Source organism: Dreissena polymorpha, chromosome 5 (assembly GCF_020536995.1).
Source record: "Dreissena polymorpha isolate Duluth1 chromosome 5, UMN_Dpol_1.0, whole genome shotgun sequence".
NCBI classification, from domain to species: Eukaryota; Metazoa; Mollusca; class Bivalvia; order Myida; family Dreissenidae; genus Dreissena; species Dreissena polymorpha.
The window spans coordinates 43,836,043-43,858,242 of record NC_068359.1 but is presented as its reverse complement, the minus strand read 5'-3'; the positions used below and the strand labels follow the sequence as shown (position 1 = coordinate 43,858,242).

The 22,200-nt window shown below is 35.1% G+C and overlaps 1 protein-coding gene across 1 annotated transcript in view; it reads left to right on the top strand.

The window, feature by feature from the left end:
- LOC127832337 (protein kinase C delta type-like) overlaps nucleotides 1–22,200 on the top strand; it is a gene marked incomplete in the record, with an annotated part of 162,725 nt that overhangs the window by 4,704 nt on the left and 135,821 nt on the right. Inside the window, 2 exon segments of the mRNA XM_052357744.1 lie at nucleotides 7,093–7,198; nucleotides 14,178–14,426. Coding sequence (XP_052213704.1) covers nucleotides 14,285–14,426 — 142 coding nt within the window.

Below are 22,200 nucleotides of genomic sequence, written 5' to 3'. Positions count from 1 at the left end.
TTAGTCATGAGTTTTCATGTGTAGTTGTATTTGCATCATACTTTAGAATGGAAAACTGAATAAAGTAACTGTTTAACCCTTTCCCACTCAGAGGCAAAGTGAAAAAGGCTATGTGCAAACAGCATAAAACCAGAACAGCCTGCGAGTAACTCGCAGTCTGTTCAGGTTTTATGCTGTTTGCTGCTCATCAGTATCTAAGGGTTGGAAATGAAGCCTTTAAAACTTGAATCTAGTAAAAAAATGTCTTTAATGCTATTACACTTTCTTAGGGACTACAAATGCGTAAAAATACGTATCAATGTGGGAAAGGGTTAAGAAGCTAAATATATTTATTATAATTGCTGCAAATTTTCTGTAAAGTCAGTTATACACCTTTCAATATCCAAGAACACGGGTAGTACAGTACTACCTGTATTTTTGGATATGGTAGTACATGTACTAATTGATTTTCAGCGTTACTCCTTTTCTTTCTGTCAGTGGCAGTACCGTTACTAATTTCACAAATCCTTATCTGGAGCTCTGCCTGACTGTATTTGACCCTTAGCTGTGTGCCTGTACCAAAACAAGCCTGACACCATGTGTGCAATTGATTTGCGCCATCAACAAATGTGACAAATACATAAACAGTCGAATATCAAACTGAAATGTTTAACATTATTATGGAATATTACATGACTAGTGTTTGGGTGGATTGTATTGCATGGGTAACTGGTGCGATGTAATGCGATCATTGAGTGCGATTATTGCACCAGACCACCACTTATGTAATATTTTATTTACAATATACATCTTTATTATAAAATTTAATTCTGTATCTACTTTGTTCAGGCATTTGAACATGAGCAGGGAAGCTTTCTGTAGGAGATATTATGTAAGGGTTGCAGATTACATGTATGCCAGTTTGTTAATGCCATTATTTCATACTGTGACCAATGTATTTCTTGAATGCGTTTGGTGAAATTATGTTCATGATAGGTATTGTCAACTGTACATTTCACAAACTTAAGTTGGCTGTGCTCTGCAAAAAAAGGGGTTTAATTTATGTGCTTAACTCTTTCAGTGCTGGAACCGAATTTTAAAGGCCTTTGCAAACAGTTTGGATCCTGATGAGACGCCACAGACTGTGGCGTCTCATCAGGATCCAAACTGTTTGCTATTCTGATAGTATTGTTTGAAAAAAAATCGAAGAAAATGCTGATTTTAGAAATTCAGCAGACAACAATTTAGCAGACGACAAATTTCCCAGCATGCAAAGGGTTAAAGTGTCATCCCAGACTGCACAGGCTATTCAGAGACGACACTTTCTGGCTAAACAGGGTTTTTAGTTTAGTTTAAACCTATTTATTTTAGCTTGATTGCATCGAAAGCCTAGGACTTATATAAACGCTCTCGAATCCGTTTCCTGGGCCTAGAACCAGTACTTGGTGTCTTTGGGGGGGATCTAAAGAACGCTCCCACGGTGGGGATCGAACCCGTGACCTATCGGTCGCTAGGCAGACACCATATCCATTACACCACGGCGACCTGCAAGGGTTTTTGCTAAGAAGAGACTTTCTTTTAACGAAACATATCATACAAGCGGAAAGTGTCGTCCCTGATTAGCCTGTGCGGACTACACTTAACGCACATGCCTAAATCTGGGACAACACTTTATGCACATGCCTTAATCTGGGACAACACTTTATGCACATGTCTTAATCTGGGACAACACTTTATGCACATGCCTTAATCTGGGACAACACTTTATGCACATGCCTTAATCTGGGACAACACTTTATGCACATGCCTTAATCTGGGACAACACTTTATGCACATGCCTTAATCTGGGACAACACTTTATGCACATGCCTTAATCTGGGACAACACTTTATGCACATGCCTTAATCTGGGACAACACTTTATGCACATGCCTTAATCTGGGACAACACTTTATGCACATGCCTTAATCTGGGACAACACTTTTTATCCCATTTTCACCGCGACATTGTCGGTATAACACGTTGTGGAATATACTTGCTTGTATTCAACACTGTGGAATATACCTGTCGCGTGCACGGACTACTTTTTAAATGACGTCATGCGATATGCGCTAAAATTAGGTCGATATTGTTTGGTTCATTTATCGAATTTTAAGGACACCCATTAGAAGAAAATGTGCATATTTTGCAGAAAAAAATATATATGACACATTCACCAAAAGAAATGTTGAAATAAAATAACAAATTACACGATTTGTGTTTTGTTATTTTTTTTATTTATATTTACTTTACCACTGAATGATTTTTCATAAGAAACAAAGTCGACAAAACTTAAGCTTCAAAATTATACGACCTTCAACCTTTAAATCTAGTCATATGTTATACTTTTTCGCCATCCGTTTAATGAATCAGTTGATTGATGGCGTCATAAAATGACATACTTATTGCGTCATTTTCCCCATTTTTTGACGATTTATTATAAACGCGACTTATTTCACATGTTTTCTACATGTACTGTATGTCGACATATCTGAATTGTCAATTGATCACATTTGACTAATTTCGTGTAATGTGCATTGTTTATAACCAAAGCATACAGTATAGATCTACTTTTGACATTTAACTTAAATATTAAGAATGTACAACAAGCCATACACATATCGCACAGTTCATGAATAATCTGCTATGTTTGCTTTCCTATTTAATTCACGTTAGTCATAGAGCTGTGTGAAGTATAAGATGGTAAAAATAGCACCACACTGGAATTGGGAACGTCCCATTTTGTACACGGGTATTTTCTACTCATTTATCTGTTGTGTACTGGAATGTTTTCCATTCTTTGTGTATTTATATATTAAATTATTTTTTCGTACAATAAGGGCATTTACCATAGATAAATAAAACATTGTGCAAGTTTAAACATAATTATGTTTGTATGCAGAAATCTGCAAATGCAACCGAGTTTACCAACGGCTATTATTAGATAAACTGCTCCGGTTCATTTGAACAGCAGTAATGTAGAGTACATGACGTAGCGTGTGACGAAGAAGAAAGTTTATCGCGTTCATAAACTCATTTGAATTTATAAAGTGATAGAATGGCATAAGGGTCTTTATAAAAGTATGCTAAAATAATTATTAAAGACCCTAGATGCAAAATCGTCAATTATTGAGTTAAATGGATAATAGATGGATTTTAAAGGATAATTAAAGGTAAGATACTAGTTCTTACGTGTTTTGATTTTTTTTTGTACTTGTGTCGTTCCCTGTTGTCGGGGAAATGATTTTAACATGGGCGCCATTGATGCATCGGATCACACACAGCATACCCATAACATTATATAAAAAACACGTTCTGCGCGTCCTTAAATTCGTCGTCCGAAGTCGGAAAACGTATTGCCCTGTATATTTTGTCAAATAAAGTGTCAGTCGCTGCAATGGTCTGTTTACTCGTCAAAATTGTCAAGGTCGTCGATAGCTAAAGAAACTTCAGCGTACAGTTTATTTAGTATTGACAGAGCTGTACAAAGTCGCGCCAGTCAAAAATCATAAAAAGCGACATTTAAAGTTATGGTAGCCAGAACTAGGTCGTCGATGGTGTACATGTATGTTGACATCGACAGCATTTTGTTTAGAATTTTCACTTATTGACAAAAAGTATATATTTTCTTTGACGGTGAAGTGTGTTACGCAAAAACTGATAAATCTGTTGTCAAATTTGACCGTAATTTTTTCATGACGTGTGTTTTGTTTCTGGGATACGTAAGTCAATAGTATTTATTAGTGATTGGAATCGGTTCCCCAAAACTGAGTCGATTAATCGGAGGCCATAATCAGCGATTAATCTATAAATCAGCTTTTTTAACAAAAAATTAAGTTTTTAGCCGGATTTTTTTCGAAAAAATCTCGGCTTATAGATTGATGTTGTCGGGCGGGGCGGGCGGGCGGGCGGGCGGGGTGGCGGCGTGCTCGAAAATGTTAAAGTTCTTATTTCATGGTATAACTTTGGTATGCTTGGACCTAGAGTCTTCAAACTTGACATGAAGGTTGGCCAGGATTAACAGATGACCACTGGTCATTTCAAGGTCATTCATTTGAAGGTCAAGGTCACTGTGACCTTCAATATAAAAAATGTTAAAGTTGTTATAACTTTGGTATGCTTGGACCTAGAGTCTTGAAACTTGACATGAAGGTTGGCCATAACTAGTTAGTAACCACTGGTCATTTCAAGGTCATTCATTTGAAGGTCAAGGTCACTGTGACCTTGAATGTAAAAATGTTAAAGTTCTTATTTCATGGTATAACTTTGGTATGCTTGGACCTAGAGTCTTCAAACTTGACATGAAGGTTGGCCAGGATTAACAGATGACCACTGGTCATTTCAAGGTCATTCATTTGAAGGTGAAGGTCACTGTGACCTTCAATATTAAAATGTTAAAGTTGTTATAACTTTGCTATGCTTGGACCTAGAGTCTTGAAACTTGACATGAAGGTTGGCCAGAACTAGTAAGTAACCACTGGACATTTCAAGGTCATTCATTTGAAGGTCAAGGTCACTGTGACCTTGAATGTAAAAATGTTAAAGTTGTTATAACTTTGGTATGCTTGGACCTAGAGTCTTGAAACTTGACATGAAGGTTGGCCAGAACTAGTAAGTAACCACTGGACATTTCAAGGTCATTCATTTGAAGGTCAAGGTCACTGTGACCTTGAATGTAAAAATGTTAAAGTTCTTATTTCATGTTATAACTTTGGTATGCTTGTACCTAGAGTCTTCAAACTTGAAATAAAGATTGGCCAGTACTAGAAGATGACCACTGGTCATTTCAATGTCATTCATTTGAAGGTCAAGGTCACTGTGACCTTAAATGTAAAAATGTTAAAATTGTTATAACTTTGGTATGCTTGGACATAGAGTCTTCAAACTTGACATGAAGGTTTGCAAGCACACTTAGATGACCACTGGTCATTTCAAGGTCATTCATTCTAAGGTCAAGGTCACTGTGACCTTGAATGTAAAAATGTTAAAGTTCTTATAACTTTGGTAGGTAAAAATGTTAAATGTCAATTCAAGTTCATATTTGTGACCTTAAATGTTATTGTTGTTCATGTATATGCATGCATTCAAAACATAACACAAGGTTTGCTCATGCCTTGAAAAGTACTTACATTTCATTTTGACCTTTGAACAATATTTCAGTAATTTAAGTATTGCATTGACAAAAACACGAAAGGTACTTTCCTGTCATTTAAATAAAAAATCCGGCTTCAATGCGGTCATCTCCGACCGCGGAACTCTTGTTAATATTAAACCAATGTTTTTGTTGATATTAACATTATATTACTATATTTTATCAAAAAGAACTTTATCATGACTATTCCTTATGTGTTTTGTGATTAAATAATGAATACATGCTTAAATTCTTGCTTTGTGTTTGAAATATTGTGGCTGCAATGTTACGTACTGTGTGAAAAAGGCGTTAAACCCCAATAACTACAACAAATCTTGTACAGAGTGAAGAGTAATACAGATTATTAAATAAAAACAGACCTTTAAAAAGTAATTTTATTTCAAAAGAACAACTTGTATGATCATTATCAGAAGAATATGAAAATATCTACTAAAATATGGACCTTATGATAATAGTTTCTTGACAAGGAAAGGGAACAAATTCTTCTCTTACCGACATCTTGAATGAATTGGCTAAAGCCGCTGTACACATCCGTATTACGATCGCTGATAGGTTTAAAGGGGTTGTTTTATTATGTTATAAATTAGTTGAATTCATATTGGCTGTGTTATTGAGTTGAAGACAGCCGTATTGGCCTGAGGCAGCAGGCTCAATAACAAAGCCAATATGAATTCAACTAATTTATGACAATTTTATTAATTAACTTTATATTATTCAGCAAGAACAGCTTGAATTTCACTTTCGAATTACAAATTTACAATTTTTTGCTATTTAATTAAGCATGAAGTTTTGAAAAAAAGGAAAATTTCTGTTCTATACAATTATTGGTGAACAGAAACAATAGCATTTAAACTAAGTATATGACGAAAGATGATTCCTAGACATTACATGATGCAGGAACACAATTTGACGGGTCGCAAAATTATGCAAAACTTACCTGATAACATTTCAGCCACACTGGATCCACTTCCGTTGTTTTTGATACAACTCAGAAAGACAATAAGGATTGAAAACTTACTTATTGCCATTAGAAATTGCATTTGTAATGTGTAAATCCTCCATGATTTCGAATTAATTTTGCTGTCTGCATTCGTTGTACTGGAGCTTAATATGCTAGGGGCTGAGTGCTTAAAGTATATTTTTAAAGATTTAAACTTTTGCAAAAAAAAAAAATATGTATCAAATGATCCGTGCGGTAAACAAAATGGTCAACTTTTCTTGGGCTCTAAATTTTCATCGTCATCGTCAAGTCAGCAGCCATTCGTCAATGACTCGTCGACGATCTGATTAATCAACTCACCACTAGTAAATATCACAAACTAGTTTTACTATCACTGCGCAGTGTGTTGACTGGTATTTTGTTGATTGTGTTTTTCCAGATGATCCTGCACAGCCAGCCAGCCAGCCAGCCACTATTGAAAGAGATTAATTTCTGTGATTGTCTCCATGTAAAGGGGCTTGAATGCATGTGCCTAAAGTGTTGTCCTAGATTAGCCTGCGCAGTCTGCAAGGCTCATCATGGATGGCACTATTTTGCTTTGACTGGATTTTTGTTAAGAAGATACTTTCACTAACAAAATATTCCATAAAGCATAATGTTGCCCCTGATGAGCCCTGATTGCAAAGGTTTATCTGGGACGACACTTCAGGCAAATGCATTAAACCCGGTTTAACCCTTTTAGCGCTGGAACCGGATTTTAAAGGCCTTTGAAAACAGTTTGGATCCAGATGAAACGGCGCACAAAAAGTGGCGTCTCATCAGGATCTTAACTGTTTGCTATTCTGATAGTATTCTTAGAAAAAAAAATCAAAGAAAATGCTAATTTTAGAAATTCAGCAGACGACATTTTAGCAGACGACAAATTTCCCAGCATGCAAAGAGTTAACAGGGCAAGGCTCATTTTGTTGATTGTGTTTTTCCAGATTCTGACTGTGTTTGTGGTAACCCCACCATGGAACTTCAAGCCTTCCTGTGACATTTCCACCGAAACTTGAGAAAGAAACTTAACCTTTCTGGAATTGTCAGCAGGTATGGTCTGTTGTGCTGGCAAATATTGATCAGTAGTACTCTGTTACTGTATGGTAAGTCAGTCTGCAAAGCTAAAGAAACTTTGTCTTGGTGATAATTACATGTCATTGGTTGTGTGCTATAGTTATTACATGTTTAAGTGGGCCACTTTTTGAAAGAGGAGTTATAATAAGGGTTATAAAAAATTTGATGAATGCATTTTGCTTTTTAGTTTTAAATAGCAAGGAAATAGTGCAGTAGAAATATTGGAAAAAAAACTTTATGATGTGGATTAATTTTTCAGTGTATCTTCTTAAGTGAAGAAGTAAGGTGTTTATTTAAGTTGATTTATTGCATTTGCATACTGATTAAGTGTTTTTTTTTAAATTTTGTTCAAAGGATAATGTTGTCATCTATTTCTCACATGAGGTTCTTTCTTTTGTAACGAGAGAAATGGATAATATGTTTATTTATTTATTTTTTGTAGATTTTTGGCCGAATTAAATAGTATGTCAATCATATAATGGTTGTCCTTCAAAAGTGAACCTTCTAGGGGCAAAACTGTGTTTAGAAATAAATTATAATTAAATGCTTAATTTTGAATATTTAAGTATTTATAGAACTGATTTCATAATTGTGTAAAATAGTGCTTGTATTTGGTGTTTGTTTAAATTGTAGTTTGAAAAATATTATTTTAAAGTAACATTTGGTAAACTGCAAAACATGTTTGACCAAAAGCTGTTTTGATATTATGATATGGATTTGATACTACAATACCAATATAAAAAACTGCCATCAAAATGGTTTTGCTCATATTCATGCAATTACAATAGGCCACATTCTGACCATGATCTGGTTTTGTTCTGTACATAATTTGCCCCATTGGTGCGAAAAAAGTACCATGTGCCTTCTTATTTCAATGTCATATGGCTCCATGTGCCTTCTTATTTCAATGTCATATGGAACCATGTGCCTTCTTATTTCAATGTCATATGGTACCTTATGCCTTCTTATTTCAATGTCATATGGCACCATGTGCCTTCTTATTTCAATGTCATATGGTACCATGTGCCTTCTTATTTCAATGTCATATGGTACCATGTGCCTTCTTATTTCAATGTCATATGGTACCATGTGCCTTCTTATTTCAATGTCATATGGTACCATGTGCCTTCTTATTTCAATGTCATATGGTACCATGTGCCTTGTTCAATGTCACATGGTACCATGTGCCTTCTTATTTCAATGTCATATGGTACCATGTGCCTTCTTATTTCAATGTCATATGGCACCATGTGCCTTGTTATTTCAATGTCATATGGCACCATGTGCCTTGTTATTTAAATGTCATATGTTACCATGTGCCTTGTTATTTCAATGTCATATGGTACCTTGTGCCTTGTTATTTCAATGTCATATGGTACCATGTGCCTTGTTATTTCAATGTCATATGGTACCATGTGTCTTGTTATTTCAATGGCATATGGTACCTTGTGCCTTGTTATTTCAATGTCATATGGTACCTTGTGCCTTCTTATTTCAATGTCATATGGTACCATGTGCCTTCTTATTTCAATGTCATATGGTACCATGTGCCTTCTTATTTCAATGTCATATGGTCCCATGTGCCTTCTTATTTCAATGTCATATGGCACCATGTGCCTTGTTATTTCAATGTCATATGGCACCATGTGCCTTCTTATTTCAATGTCATATGGTACCATGTGCCTTCTTATTTCAATGTCATATGGCACCATGTGCCTTGTTATTTCAATGTCATATGGCACCATGTGCCTTCTTATTTCAATGTCATATGGTACCATGTGCCTTCTTATTTCAATGCCATATGGCACCATGTGCCTTGTTATTTCAATGTCATATGGCACCATGTGCCTTGTTATTTCAATGTCATATGGTACCATGTGCCTTGTTATTTCAATGTCATATGGTACCATGTGCCTTGTTATTTCAATGTCATATGGTACCTTGTGCCTTCTTATTTCAATGGCATATGGTACCATGTGCCTTCTTATTTCAATGGCATATGGTACCATGTGCCTTGTTATTTCAATGTCATATGGTACTATGTGCTTTCTTATTTCAATGTCATATGGTGCCATGTGCCTTCTTATTTCAATGTCATATGGTACCATGTGCCTTCTTATTTCAATGTCATATGGTACCATGTGCCTTCTTATTTCAATGTCATATGGTACCATGTGCCTTCTTATTTCAATGTCATATGGTACCATGTGCCTTCTTATTTCAATGTCATATGGTACCATGTGCTTTCTTATTTCAATGTCATATGGTATCTCGTGCCTTCTTATTTCAATGTCATATGGTACCATGTGCCTTCTTATTTCAATGTCATATGGTACCATGTGCCTTCTTATTTCAATGTCATATGGTACCATGTGCCTTCTTATTTCAATGTCATATGGTACCATGTGCCTTGTTATTTCAATGCCATATGGTACCATGTGCCTTCTTATTTCAATGTCATATGGTACCATGTGCCTTCTTATTTCAATGTCATATGGTACCATGTGCCTTCTTATTTCAATGTCATATGGTACCATGTGCCTTCTTATTTCAATGTCATATGGTACCGTGTGCTTTCTTATTTCAATGTCATATGGTACCATGTGCCTTCTTATTTCAATGTCATATGGTACCATGTGCCTTCTTATTTCAATGTCATATGGTACCATGTGCCTTGTTATTTCAATGTCATATGGCACCATGTGCCTTCTTATTTCAATGTCATATGGCACCATGTGCCTTGTTATGTCAATGTCATATGGTACCATATGCCTTGTTATTTCAATGTCATATGGTACCATGTGCCTTGTTATTTCAATGTCATATGGTACCATGTGCCTTCTTATTTCAATGTCATATGGTACCATGTGCCTTGTTTTTTCAATGTCATATGGTACCTTGTGCCTTGTTATTTCAATGTCATATGGTACCTTGTGCCTTCTTATTTCAATGTCATATGGTACCATGTGCCTTGTTATTTCAATGTCATCAGGGTTTTTTTTACTAAGAAAGTGACGCCGATATTCTGCGTCTTCCCCTACCAGAATTTTTCCCCTAAAAATACCATTTCCCCTCCAAAAATATAATTTTTCACCAAAATGTAATATTTTACCCTCAAAGAAATGTTTTTTTTCTTTTGGGAAGTCGACACTTATCCAATTTGTACCATGTACAATGATCTCGCTCTCTCTCTCTCTCTCCCGACGAACACTCAAATCTGGGAATCCCAGTGATTCTATATATAGCTCTTAAATTACATCATGGAAACCGGGCAACTAATCGTATTAATCATGTGACTATTTTACTGGATTCCGGTCTTGCGTGAGAAGGGTGTTTCGTCAATTAATTACCGGAAACCAGTCGAATTTTCATCCGGGTTATGTGAAAGCCAAGATATAAACGTTAAAACAGAAAAACGTCTCACAATTGGCGTTCATACACGAACAAAATAAAACGTTCAGACTCGGAAAATATTAATTGCGTTGACGCATTTTTTAAGAATGAATCATCAAAAACTGTTGAAACCAAGCAGGGTTCGGAGGTATATGTAATCAACATCAATTAATACTGTCGGATTATTGTGAAAGTGAAAGTAGACAATCGGCAGCTGCCGCACCTTTCCCTTCCAATACTGTAGCAGATCTAGATCGTCAACCCATTCATCATGAAATTGAAATCATAATATTGACATCGTTCCCCGCCCCAGTTGAAAACATTTCCCATTATTAGATCTACACCTGCAACTTTATTTAGGACTTTGACTTTAATATCATACTTGTTCATGTGTTTAAGAACAAAAAGGTCAGAGACATGCCTCTTTTTCTAAAAAAAACCTGTAGTCTGTAGCCGAGTTATAGACATTGAAATAAACAGTTTTTATTTTTTCCCCAAATATGTCTCTTTCGCGCTCGATTTTCCCCTTTTACCCAGCGTCCAGCGTCTTCCCCTTTTTCTAAAAAAAACCCCTGGTCATATGGTACCATGTGCCTTCTTATTTCAATGTCATATGGTACCATGTGCCTTCTTATTTCAATGTCATATGGCACCATGTGCCTTCTTATTTCAATGTTATAACATACTTTGTTCCTTCTTATTTCAATGTCATATGGTACCATGTGCCTTCTTATTATGCCCCCCTTCGAAGAAGAGGGGGTATATTGCTTTGCACATGTCGGTCGTTCGGTCTGTCGGTCGGTCGGTCCGTCCACCAGGTGGTTTCCGGATTATAACTCATGAACGCTTAGGCCTATGATCATGAAACTTCATAGGTACATTGATCATGACTCGCAGATGATCCCTATTGATTTTCAGGTCACTAGGTCAAACGTAAGGTCATTGTGATCTGAAATAGTAAAATGGTTTCCGGATGATTTTTCAAGAACGCTTATGCCTAGGATCATGAAACTTGTTTCTTAAGAGATTTAGCAATGTGACTGTGTATAGTTGGCAAAACTTTGCAGATTTGCAGGTTAGTTTTCTACCTGTAAATCTGATTTTTATGCCCCCCTTCGAAGAAGAGGGGGTATATTGCTTTGCTCATGTCGGTCGGTCAGTCTGTCGGTCCGTCCACCAGGTGGTTGTCAGACGATAACTCAAGAACGCTTGGGCCTAGGATCATGAAACTTCATAGGTACATTGATCATGACTGGCAGATGACCCCTATTGATTTTGAGGTCACTAGGTCAAAGGTCAAGGTCACGGTGACCCGAAATAGTAAAATGGTTTTTGAATGATAACTCAAGAACGCATTCGCCTAGGATCATGAAACTTCATGGGTAGATTGATCATGACTCGCAGATGACCCCTATTGATTTTGAGGTCACTTGGTCAAAGGTCAAGGTCACGGTGACCCAAAATAGTAAAATGGTTTCCGGATGATAACTCAAGAATGCATACGCCTAGGATCATGAAACTTCATGGGTAGATTGATCATGACTCGCAGATGACCCCTATTGATTTTCAGATCACTAGGTCAAAGGTCAAGGTCACGGTGACCCGAAATAGTAAAATGGTTTTCGGATGATAACTCAAGAACGCATATGCCTAGGATAATGATCTTCACAGGGAGATTGATCATGACTCGCAGATGACCCCTATTGATTTTGAGGTCACAAGGTCAAAGGTCAAGGTCACGGTGACCCGAAATAGTTAAATGATTTTTGGAAGATAACTCAAAAACGCTTTTGGCTAGGATCATGACACTTCATAGGTACATTGATCGTGACTAGCAGATGACCCCTATTGATTTTCAGGTCACTAGGTCAAAGGTCAAGGTCACAGTGACAAAAAACATATTCACACAATGGCTGCCACTAAAACGGACAGCCCATATGGGGGGCATGCATGTGTTACAAACAGCCCTTGTTTTAATGCTCTTGCATTAAAGTCTGTTTGTAAATCACAGATCAGTTAACCCATGAACAAAATGATTAAAAGATATTGTGTTTGATCAAGATTTTAAGTCTCAACCCAGGTCCAAACCAAAAAGTGCAGCCACACATAATATTTTTTTGTTAAAATCTCAGACAATTATTATGCATTTTATAATGAAGACTGTAATAAAACATGTGAAAAATTATAAACCACTAAATAATTATTATAAGAATGTATGTATTGCATTTTGAATGAAAAATATCTATCACTAATAATAATATCATAACAATAATTTCCCTACCTACCAACCAACCCTTATTTTATTTAGAATATGAAGCAGGAGAGGAAAAAAAAATAAGTGTGATCTAATTGGATTGCACATCCAGCTTTTGATATCTCATTAAACTGCTGTTAGTATCTTCCTTTTATTACAGACACACATCAAGGAAAGCAATAAACATATTACATCCGTGTTAGAAATCACATCAATGTCAGTACCCATAAACATAATCTTGATAAGTTTTCGTTTGGTATTTTAATAGTAAATTATCATGAATGATTTCAGGGTATAATGACAGCTAGTTCAAGGTATAATGACAGTTATTTCAGGGTATAATGACAGCTAGTTTAAACATGGTTAATCATGTTCCAATTTAGACTGCATTTGGTAATATCAGATTGTTTGTCCTATTATTCATACATTCAAAAAAGATTATATGCATACCATTCAAACAGTCAAAAACAACACTCCCAAGAAGAATGTTAAACATTTATGTTTGTTAATTTATAATCATCGAACGCAATCAGGAAAAAATAGTTTTGAAATGTTTTTCATTGATTATATATATAGCAAATATATGCATTAACAATATAGCATTTAAACTACTATCTAACTTCTACAGCCTGTACAGTGTAGAGGTATTATATAAGCTTTTACTTAACACTTTGCATGCTGGTAAATTTGTCGTCTGCTAAAATGTCGTCTGCTGAATTTTTTTAATTTGCATTTTATTCGATTTTTTTTCAAAGAATACTATCAGAATAGCAAACAGTTTGGATCCTGATGAGACGTCACGTTCTGTGGCGTCTCATCTGGATTCAGACTGTTTGCAAAGGCCTTCAAAATTCGGTTCCAGCACTGAAAGGGTTAATGGGACACTGTGTTGGAAACACAGGGCAGGCGATTTTTGTAATTGATCTTTTTACCATGTCAAATAATTTTTTTAAACTGTTCCACATATTTATTCTTAGCTCACCTGAGCACATGGTGAGCTTTTGTGATGGCCTTTTGTCTGTCGTGCGTTGCGCGGCGTCTACATTTGCCTTGTTAACTCACTTGCGGCCACATTTATTGTCCGATCTTTATGAATTTAGGTCAGAAAATTCATCCCTTATTACTTTTTAACAACTACACATATTTACAACTTGGGTCTGAGGGCATGCATGTCTTGTTTTACTTTATGAACTGAATCATTTAAGTTTTAGAGAGTATTTTGACAAAATCAAATATATTCAATTTTTATAAAAAATAATATTTAAAAAAAATGAATAGTATTTTATCTTTGAATAACATTTTTTTCAGGAATATTAAAGATCTTTGACAAAATTGCTGGGTAAAGATTGGTAAAGACATCACAGCATAAAGGTGGAACAAAAGGTTTGGAATACGTGGGAAGTGGGAATAGGTCAATGAGTGCAGAAAAGATGCCGTCAGTAGGGTTTATACGAGTGAAGCTGCTACAGGTCGAGCGTGGCAGCTCAATGGACAGCAAGTCGGAGGTGTTCGATCCATACATCGCAATAAACGTGAAGGAAGCAATCAATACTCCAGGTATAACAATAAAATAAAACACTATAAGGTATCAATACTCCAGGTATAACAATAAAATAGAACACTAAGGTATCAATAGATCAGGTATAACAATGAGGTAGTATATTGTGTCAATACTCCAGGTATAACCAATGAGGTAGTTTATTGTGTCAATGCTCCTGGTAAAACAAGAAGTAAAACAATATAAGGTATCAATGCTCCATGTATAGCAATAAAATTAAACACTATAAGGTATCAATACTCCAGGTATAACAATGAGGTAGTTTATTGTGTCAATACTCTAGGTATAACAATGAGGTAGTATATTGTGTCAATGCTCCATGTATAACAATGAGGTAGTATATTGTGTCAATACTCCAGGTATAACGATGAGGTAGTATATTGTGTCAATACTCCAGGTATAACAATGAGGTTGTATATTGTGGCAATACTCCATGTATAACAATGAGGTAGTATATTGTGTCAAAACTCCAGGTATAACTATGGGGTAGTATATTTTGTCAATACTCCAGGTATAACAACGAAGTAAAACACTAAGGTATCAATGCTCCATGTATAACAATAAAATAAAACACTATACGGTATCAATAGTCCAGGTATACCAATGGGATAAAACACTATTATGTATCAATACTCCATGTAAAACAATAAAATAAAACACTATATGGTATCATCAATTCTCTAGATATAACAATGATAGGTGTCAATACCTCAGGTATAACAATATAATGTGTCAATGCTCCAGTTATAACTATATAATGTGTCTGTCCTGTCTGTCTGTCTGTCTGTCTTGTCTGTCTGTCTGTCTGTCTGTCTGTCTGTCTGTCTGTCTGTCTGTCTGTCTGTCTGTCTGTCTGTCTGTCTGTCTGTCTGTCTGTCTGTCTGTCTGTCTGTCTGTCTGTCTTGTCTGTCTTGTCTGTCTTGTCTTGTCTGTCTTGTCTGTCTTTTCTGTCTATCTGTCAGTCTCAAAACTTTAACCTTGGTCATAACGTTTGCATAATGTTTGCAATATTGATGATAGCAACTTGATATTTGTCACGCACGTGTATCTCATGGAGCTGCACATTTTGAGTGGTGAAAGGTCAAGGTCATCCTTCAAGGGCAAAGGTCAAAAAAATAATAATTTAAAGCGGCGAATTAGGGGGCATTGTGTTGCTGACAAACTCATCTCTTGATGCTGTAAAAAATTGTTACCTTGTTGCAGTTTTCACAACACCATCATTTCATGGTTACCGGATTATGATATGTCTGACTATAAAACAACATTTTTGCCAAATTTCAGTAGTACATTGCAGCATCAATAAAGTCGGAGAATTGTTCTGAACGTGAACGGAGCATCTCGAATGGTCGCAACAGTAGTTGGACATTTACGATTTTTGTTGTTGCGTTGCACGCATGTAGCAAATATTCCAAGATGGCGGACAATAACGTGGTGTGGGTCGATTTGCCTCTTGATGTTGGTCTTCTGATGAAACTATTAACAGGCTTGTACTGCTAGTGCAAATTAACCTTACACTCACCTTTTTGCTTGAATATTACAAATCTGCATAAATTTCTGTCAGCCTTAACAGTTAAATTGGATCCTCTTATTTGAAAAGCGATTTGCATGGTATCAGTTGCAAACAATTGTTTTTATGCCCACCCTCTATAGGCTTCTTGTTCATCTGTTTTCATGGGAAGCAATCAGTTATTCAGTAAATTAGCATTCTTGGTGGTAATTTGAATGCTACCATGTTTATGGTAATCCCTAGTATTAATCAATTTAACTTTGTTTGGGAAAATTGATTTTGGGGCTATGGATCAATACAGCTGGATATAATAAACTGCAGCTCCTTAATATTGCGGCGCGCGTTGTCCAAAGATCACAGTTGCGATTTATCCGGCGCGCCATGTAACTAATGTCAGGACATTCATGCAAGTATATGTACGGATTAGCATAGTTTGTCAATTTAAAAACAGGCTATTTAACTACCTTATTGCATCATGTGTTACACCTATGTGATAAATATTATGTATAACATAAAAACATTATTCCAGATAAGTATTTTAAAATGCTTATAATAAAAGTTGTTGTCCGAAAAGCATTGCCAATTTTTATTGTTCACGAAAGATGACCATAATTATCTAGCCACAAATAAACACTCCTCATTTATTTCCTGTAAATTATTTGTACTGATTAAAAGCATGCAAAAATTGTACATGACTTCATGTACAATTTCACATTCATTCTGAGTAAAAACTAATTAGCACATTGGGGACAACTCACTCTATGATCTTCAATTTAGGATAAAAAATTGGTCGTGCAAAAAGCTGTGCAAAGTTTTCCTCTTAATTAACAGCGTTTACGTGTATCTAAGGCCCAAAGGTTGTTGAGATTCGTCAGTATTGATCTGTGATGTTTAGAGATATTGTATACACCTTCATGTGGGGACTGTGTATTCGGCAGCCTGAGCCCTGATTGGCTGATACAATGACCAAGAAGAAAGTGAATTACAGCTCGCATCATGGCAGCTCAAAGAAAATTAAATAGAGAATATTGTGAAAGGGTGACACCCGAAATAACATTCGATGTTTGGCAAGTTTTTGTGTGTTTTTTTTTGTCACAGTACACAAGCCACATGCCTGAATGGGATGCACAATGAAGGCAAACAATCTGGACCAAACTGGAGTTATTAATGTCAGATTACGCAAAAAATTAAATTGGGTGAATAAAATTCAGTCAACCGCTGGCTTGCGATATATTGGACATCGCGATATGATGGACCGCAATATTACAGAGTTTTTTGGTACAAACATATAACATCATGTCCAGGGTATTTATTTGTATATATGTGAGAGAAGATAAAAATCGCTTCATTTACATTCATACAGTACTTAATGATACGATTTAAAATTACCTCATAAATACCAACCTGATTATTGAATGATACTTAATCCACTTAATATGATTCAAAGTTTCTTAGACAATAAAAAACACCTGTAAAGTGTTCAGCACCTATTAGAAAATCAGATTATTAAAAACCCCTGTTGCTTTTGTGTTTGGAATACAGTTCCATGAACCTTCATTTAAGTAAACAATTAGAAATCAGAAACCATGAAACTTCTGCCAAACGTTTCTGTATAATGTTAGATTCCTGAAAAATGAGGCAAAGATTTATTTCTCAAAGAGCTCTGCCAAACCATTTCGAGGGTGTTACAATGAGAGATACATGTGTTGGAAGTTGGTGATGAAATATACTCTGGTTTACTGAACCCGTTCTAAATCTTTGTTTTTCGTTGTTTATTTGCGTACACCGGATTGTAATACTGTGCTTTCAGAGCCACTTGCTAGGTCTCCTGTAATTCAACAAATAATGGTTTTTCATCAGCAAAATGAAAATGACTTCAAAAGAAGTATTGTTATACTTTATATATCTGTTTGATTTATATGCCTTTACAGTTCTTATACCAGGTCCTCTAAAAGCAAAAGCAATTGAGCATCTACTGCATCATGTCATGTATACTGATAAAATGTTCAGTGAATAATTTATTTTTTACTAAATTATAGAGGAATAACATTCCTGACATTTTGAAACCAATGACAAAACATGATTTCCTACCAGTAAATTAGCAAGTGTTAGTAAATTAATGAAAAACTAAATTGATTGTTGTGTGCATTTCTTAAAATAAAAGAAATAGGATCAATCTAATAAAATTAAAATTAGCACCACGATAACTGAATAAAATCTATTAAATCTTATATTAGACAATAAAAATCGGATATTAAAGGAGCCAGTTACAAATGGAAATGACAGAAGACAACTCAATCAAGAATTTTAAGTTAAGCTAATGAATAAAAAATCACAATACAAATGAAAGCAATTTACAAAATGTGTTTTATTTTTATGCAGTTAAACAAAATCGTCATTTCAACCAAAATTGCAAAATTTATACAAAATACAGCTACCCGTACTTTGATAATATAGACCACTGCACTTCAGTGGGCCACCTAACAATGCACAAGTTTGTCTTGCACTTCATGTATTATAATGTCCATTTAATGTGTGTGAAAGGAATATTCATATATATGTGATTGATTTAAACACCAAGTAGTGATAAAATATTACTGGAAAAATAACCCTTTTCATTTTGACATGTATGAAAATAAGTGCTTAACATAATATTTTTTACTTCATTATGTGTTTGTGCAGTTTTAGAGGTTTTTTTATATAGTGTCTAATGGATGGTTAGTGATAACTGTCATAAATAATAATGAACATGCAAACATTGTAGAAGTTAGCATAAAAAAGAACATTATTTACCATTATGGTAATTTCCTGCCGTCAGGATCTTTTCAATTAGCATTATTAGCAGCAAAAGATAAATCAATGAATTCATTTTCCTGTCGCAATGATTTGTTCTTTTTATCTATATATATCCCACTTCCCTTGAGAGTGAAATGACTTCCAGTCAATCAATTATTGCAAATGAACAAGACCAAGAAACTGAGAGGACTTTGTGATTTTCCTTGGCGGCCCGTTTCATTAGAATATTATTAATATTAACTGTCAGTTTTGTCTCTAGTATAACCAGCAAAGCATGAAATTGTATCCAAGACATTATATACAGAATTGGGTAGGAGAAAGACAAAATGATTTGTTTCCTGTGAACAATACTGCTGTTCATTGAAATAAACTCTAATAGTCGGTTCTTTTCTGTAAATGTTTGCATTTCTGTGTGCAATTCTTTTCTGTAAATGTTTGCATTTCTGTGTGCAATTCTTTCTTCTTTTTTCAATTCTTTTTGCAATATCTTTAAGGAACATTTTTACAAAAATCCAGTCTTTCCACAATCATGCACTTACTGCAAATATGGTACAATATCTAAAACAATGATTTGGGTACTTTTTCTTGCATTTTGTTCTTAGTTTTGTCAGCAATGTGCTTTTGGAGTATTGTGTTATTACTACTGTACCTGTGGCAATTTGGTTAATTAACTAATCATGAACTAATATTATCCCTTAAAATGTGTATGGGTGTCTGTTTATGACACAATTGGGTGCAAATTCATGCCAAGTTTTTTCAATTTGTTTTTCAAAAAGGCTACGCTATTGAGTTAAACCAGACTACTGTGTTCTTTAGTACTTTAAATTTGCATTGTAGTACTATGATAATCATATTGCAAACTTAAAGTTCGGATTCATGTTCAGGCTAAATTTTATGCGAAAGACGTTAAAATGAATGATTTACCTAACACACTTTATGTGCAAACTGCTAGAAACTGATGCCTAATGACCACAAACATGGCAGACAAAAATGTTAAGCTTTGCAAGAGAAAATGCTTATTGGTATGCATAATGAAGATTGTGGTTGGTAATGACAATACTACACTAATATAATTTTGTGATCAATATGCATTGCCTACATTTAACATAAACATGGGATATTTGTATCATGTGTCCACTGTAATAACATGCCGGTATGAAACATTGTCTTTAAAATAAGTTTTCTCAAATGAAGGGTAAGAGCTGAACAAATACAAAAAACAAAAATGTTATACTTATTGCCTCATACTGCATAAAGTATCAATAACCGTGTACAAAAACCCACGTCATGTATGTCAGTTGTTGATTGTGTTGAAATTTTCCTCTAATGAATTAGGGAAATTACACTTTTCCAGCTGGGATAACCCCTTGTTTATATGGAGTTAATAGCCTATTTTTACACTTACACATCAACAGTGAATAGACAAAAAAGGTACACTGTAACTCCAATATAGTGCGGTCCGTTATAACGCTGTGTCCAATATAACGCGGGGGGTCCTTGGATCCCGTTTTTTCTCCAACCTTCCATTTCTGATTCAAATCCATGTTATGCAACTTCATGTATTTTCATACAAGAAGCCGGCGATCACAGCTTGATTGCTTTTTCCGTCCGTTTAACTGATTGTAATCGATTAGAGGTTAAACGACACTCGACAGCTAATTGGTGTTAATCTGTTGTGTAATGCCAATAAAGGTGTGAAAATTCGCGAGTCGGTGTTTATTACATGTTTTCCCTATCAGAGCGGTTCGGTGCGCTTATTTCAATAAGGCAAGTGCAAGCGGAATAATTATCAAATTAAAGTTATTTAAAACGATTACCTGTTTATGTTTTGTATTTATTGTGTATTGTATTTCATTGTATAAACTATGGCTGTGTAAGTGTGTTATCGTTTATTATATGCTACACATGCTTGATAAATAAAAATATATTTGTGTGTGTTTAATGTTTCAGTACGTATACGAAAAATAAATTTAAAAATCCTGACGATTTATTTAAATGCTAACGCAGTGTAATAGTTAACAGAGATGCACTTAAATTTTTGCAGAAAGTCCACGGAAAGCACGTTTTTTACATGCTGCGTTTGACGCAATAAAAAATTTCTTTGTACATGTATTCAATCTAAATTTAAATTCGCTCGTCCAATGAAAGCTGTCCCATAATGCACTGTACTAATTTTTCTGAAAAATGGCGTAGGCAATTACTAGGCATATGAATTTGTTTACGAAGTTTGTAAACATATTTCATGTCATAAATGTTAAACATTATTTTTTTGTAAGTGATGTAATTATATTGGATTATCGGATAAATGTGCACATTAGGGGGCATTGTGTTGCTGACAAACTCATCTCTTGATGCTGTAAAAAATTGTTACCTTGTTGCAGTTTTCACAACACCATCATTTCATGGTTACCGGATTATGATATGTCTGACTATAAAACAACATTTTTGCCAAATTTCAGTAGTACATTGCAGCATCAATAAAGTCGGAGAATTGTTCTGAACGTGAACGGAGCATCTCGAATGGTCGCAACAGTAGTTGGACATTTACGATTTTTGTTGTTGCGTTGCACGCATGTAGCAAATATTCCAAGATGGCGGACAATAACGTGGTGTGGGTCGATTTGCCTCTTGATGTTGGTCTTCTGATGAAACTATTAACAGGCTTGTACTGCTAGTGCAAATTAACCTTACACTCACCTTTTTGCTTGAATATTACAAATCTGCATAAATTTCTGTCAGCCTTAACAGTTAAATTGGATCCTCTTATTTGAAAAGCGATTTGCATGGTATCAGTTGCAAACAATTGTTTTTATGCCCACCCTCTATAGGCTTCTTGTTCATCTGTTTTCATGGGAAGCAATCAGTTATTCAGTAAATTAGCATTCTTGGTGGTAATTTGAATGCTACCATGTTTATGGTAATCCCTAGTATTAATCAATTTAACTTTGTTTGGGAAAATTGATTTTGGGGCTATGGATCAATACAGCTGGATATAATAAACTGCAGCTCCTTAATATTGCGGCGCGCGTTGTCCAAAGATCACAGTTGCGATTTATCCGGCGCGCCATGTAACTAATGTCAGGACATTCATGCAAGTATATGTACGGATTAGCATAGTTTGTCAATTTAAAAACAGGCTATTTAACTACCTTATTGCATCATGTGTTACACCTATGTGATAAATATTATGTATAACATAAAAACATTATTCCAGATAAGTATTTTAAAATGCTTATAATAAAAGTTGTTGTCCGAAAAGCATTGCCAATTTTTATTGTTCACGAAAGATGACCATAATTATCTAGCCACAAATAAACACTCCTCATTTATTTCCTGTAAATTATTTGTACTGATTAAAAGCATGCAAAAATTGTACATGACTTCATGTACAATTTCACATTCATTCTGAGTAAAAACTAATTAGCACATTGGGGACAACTCACTCTATGATCTTCAATTTAGGATAAAAA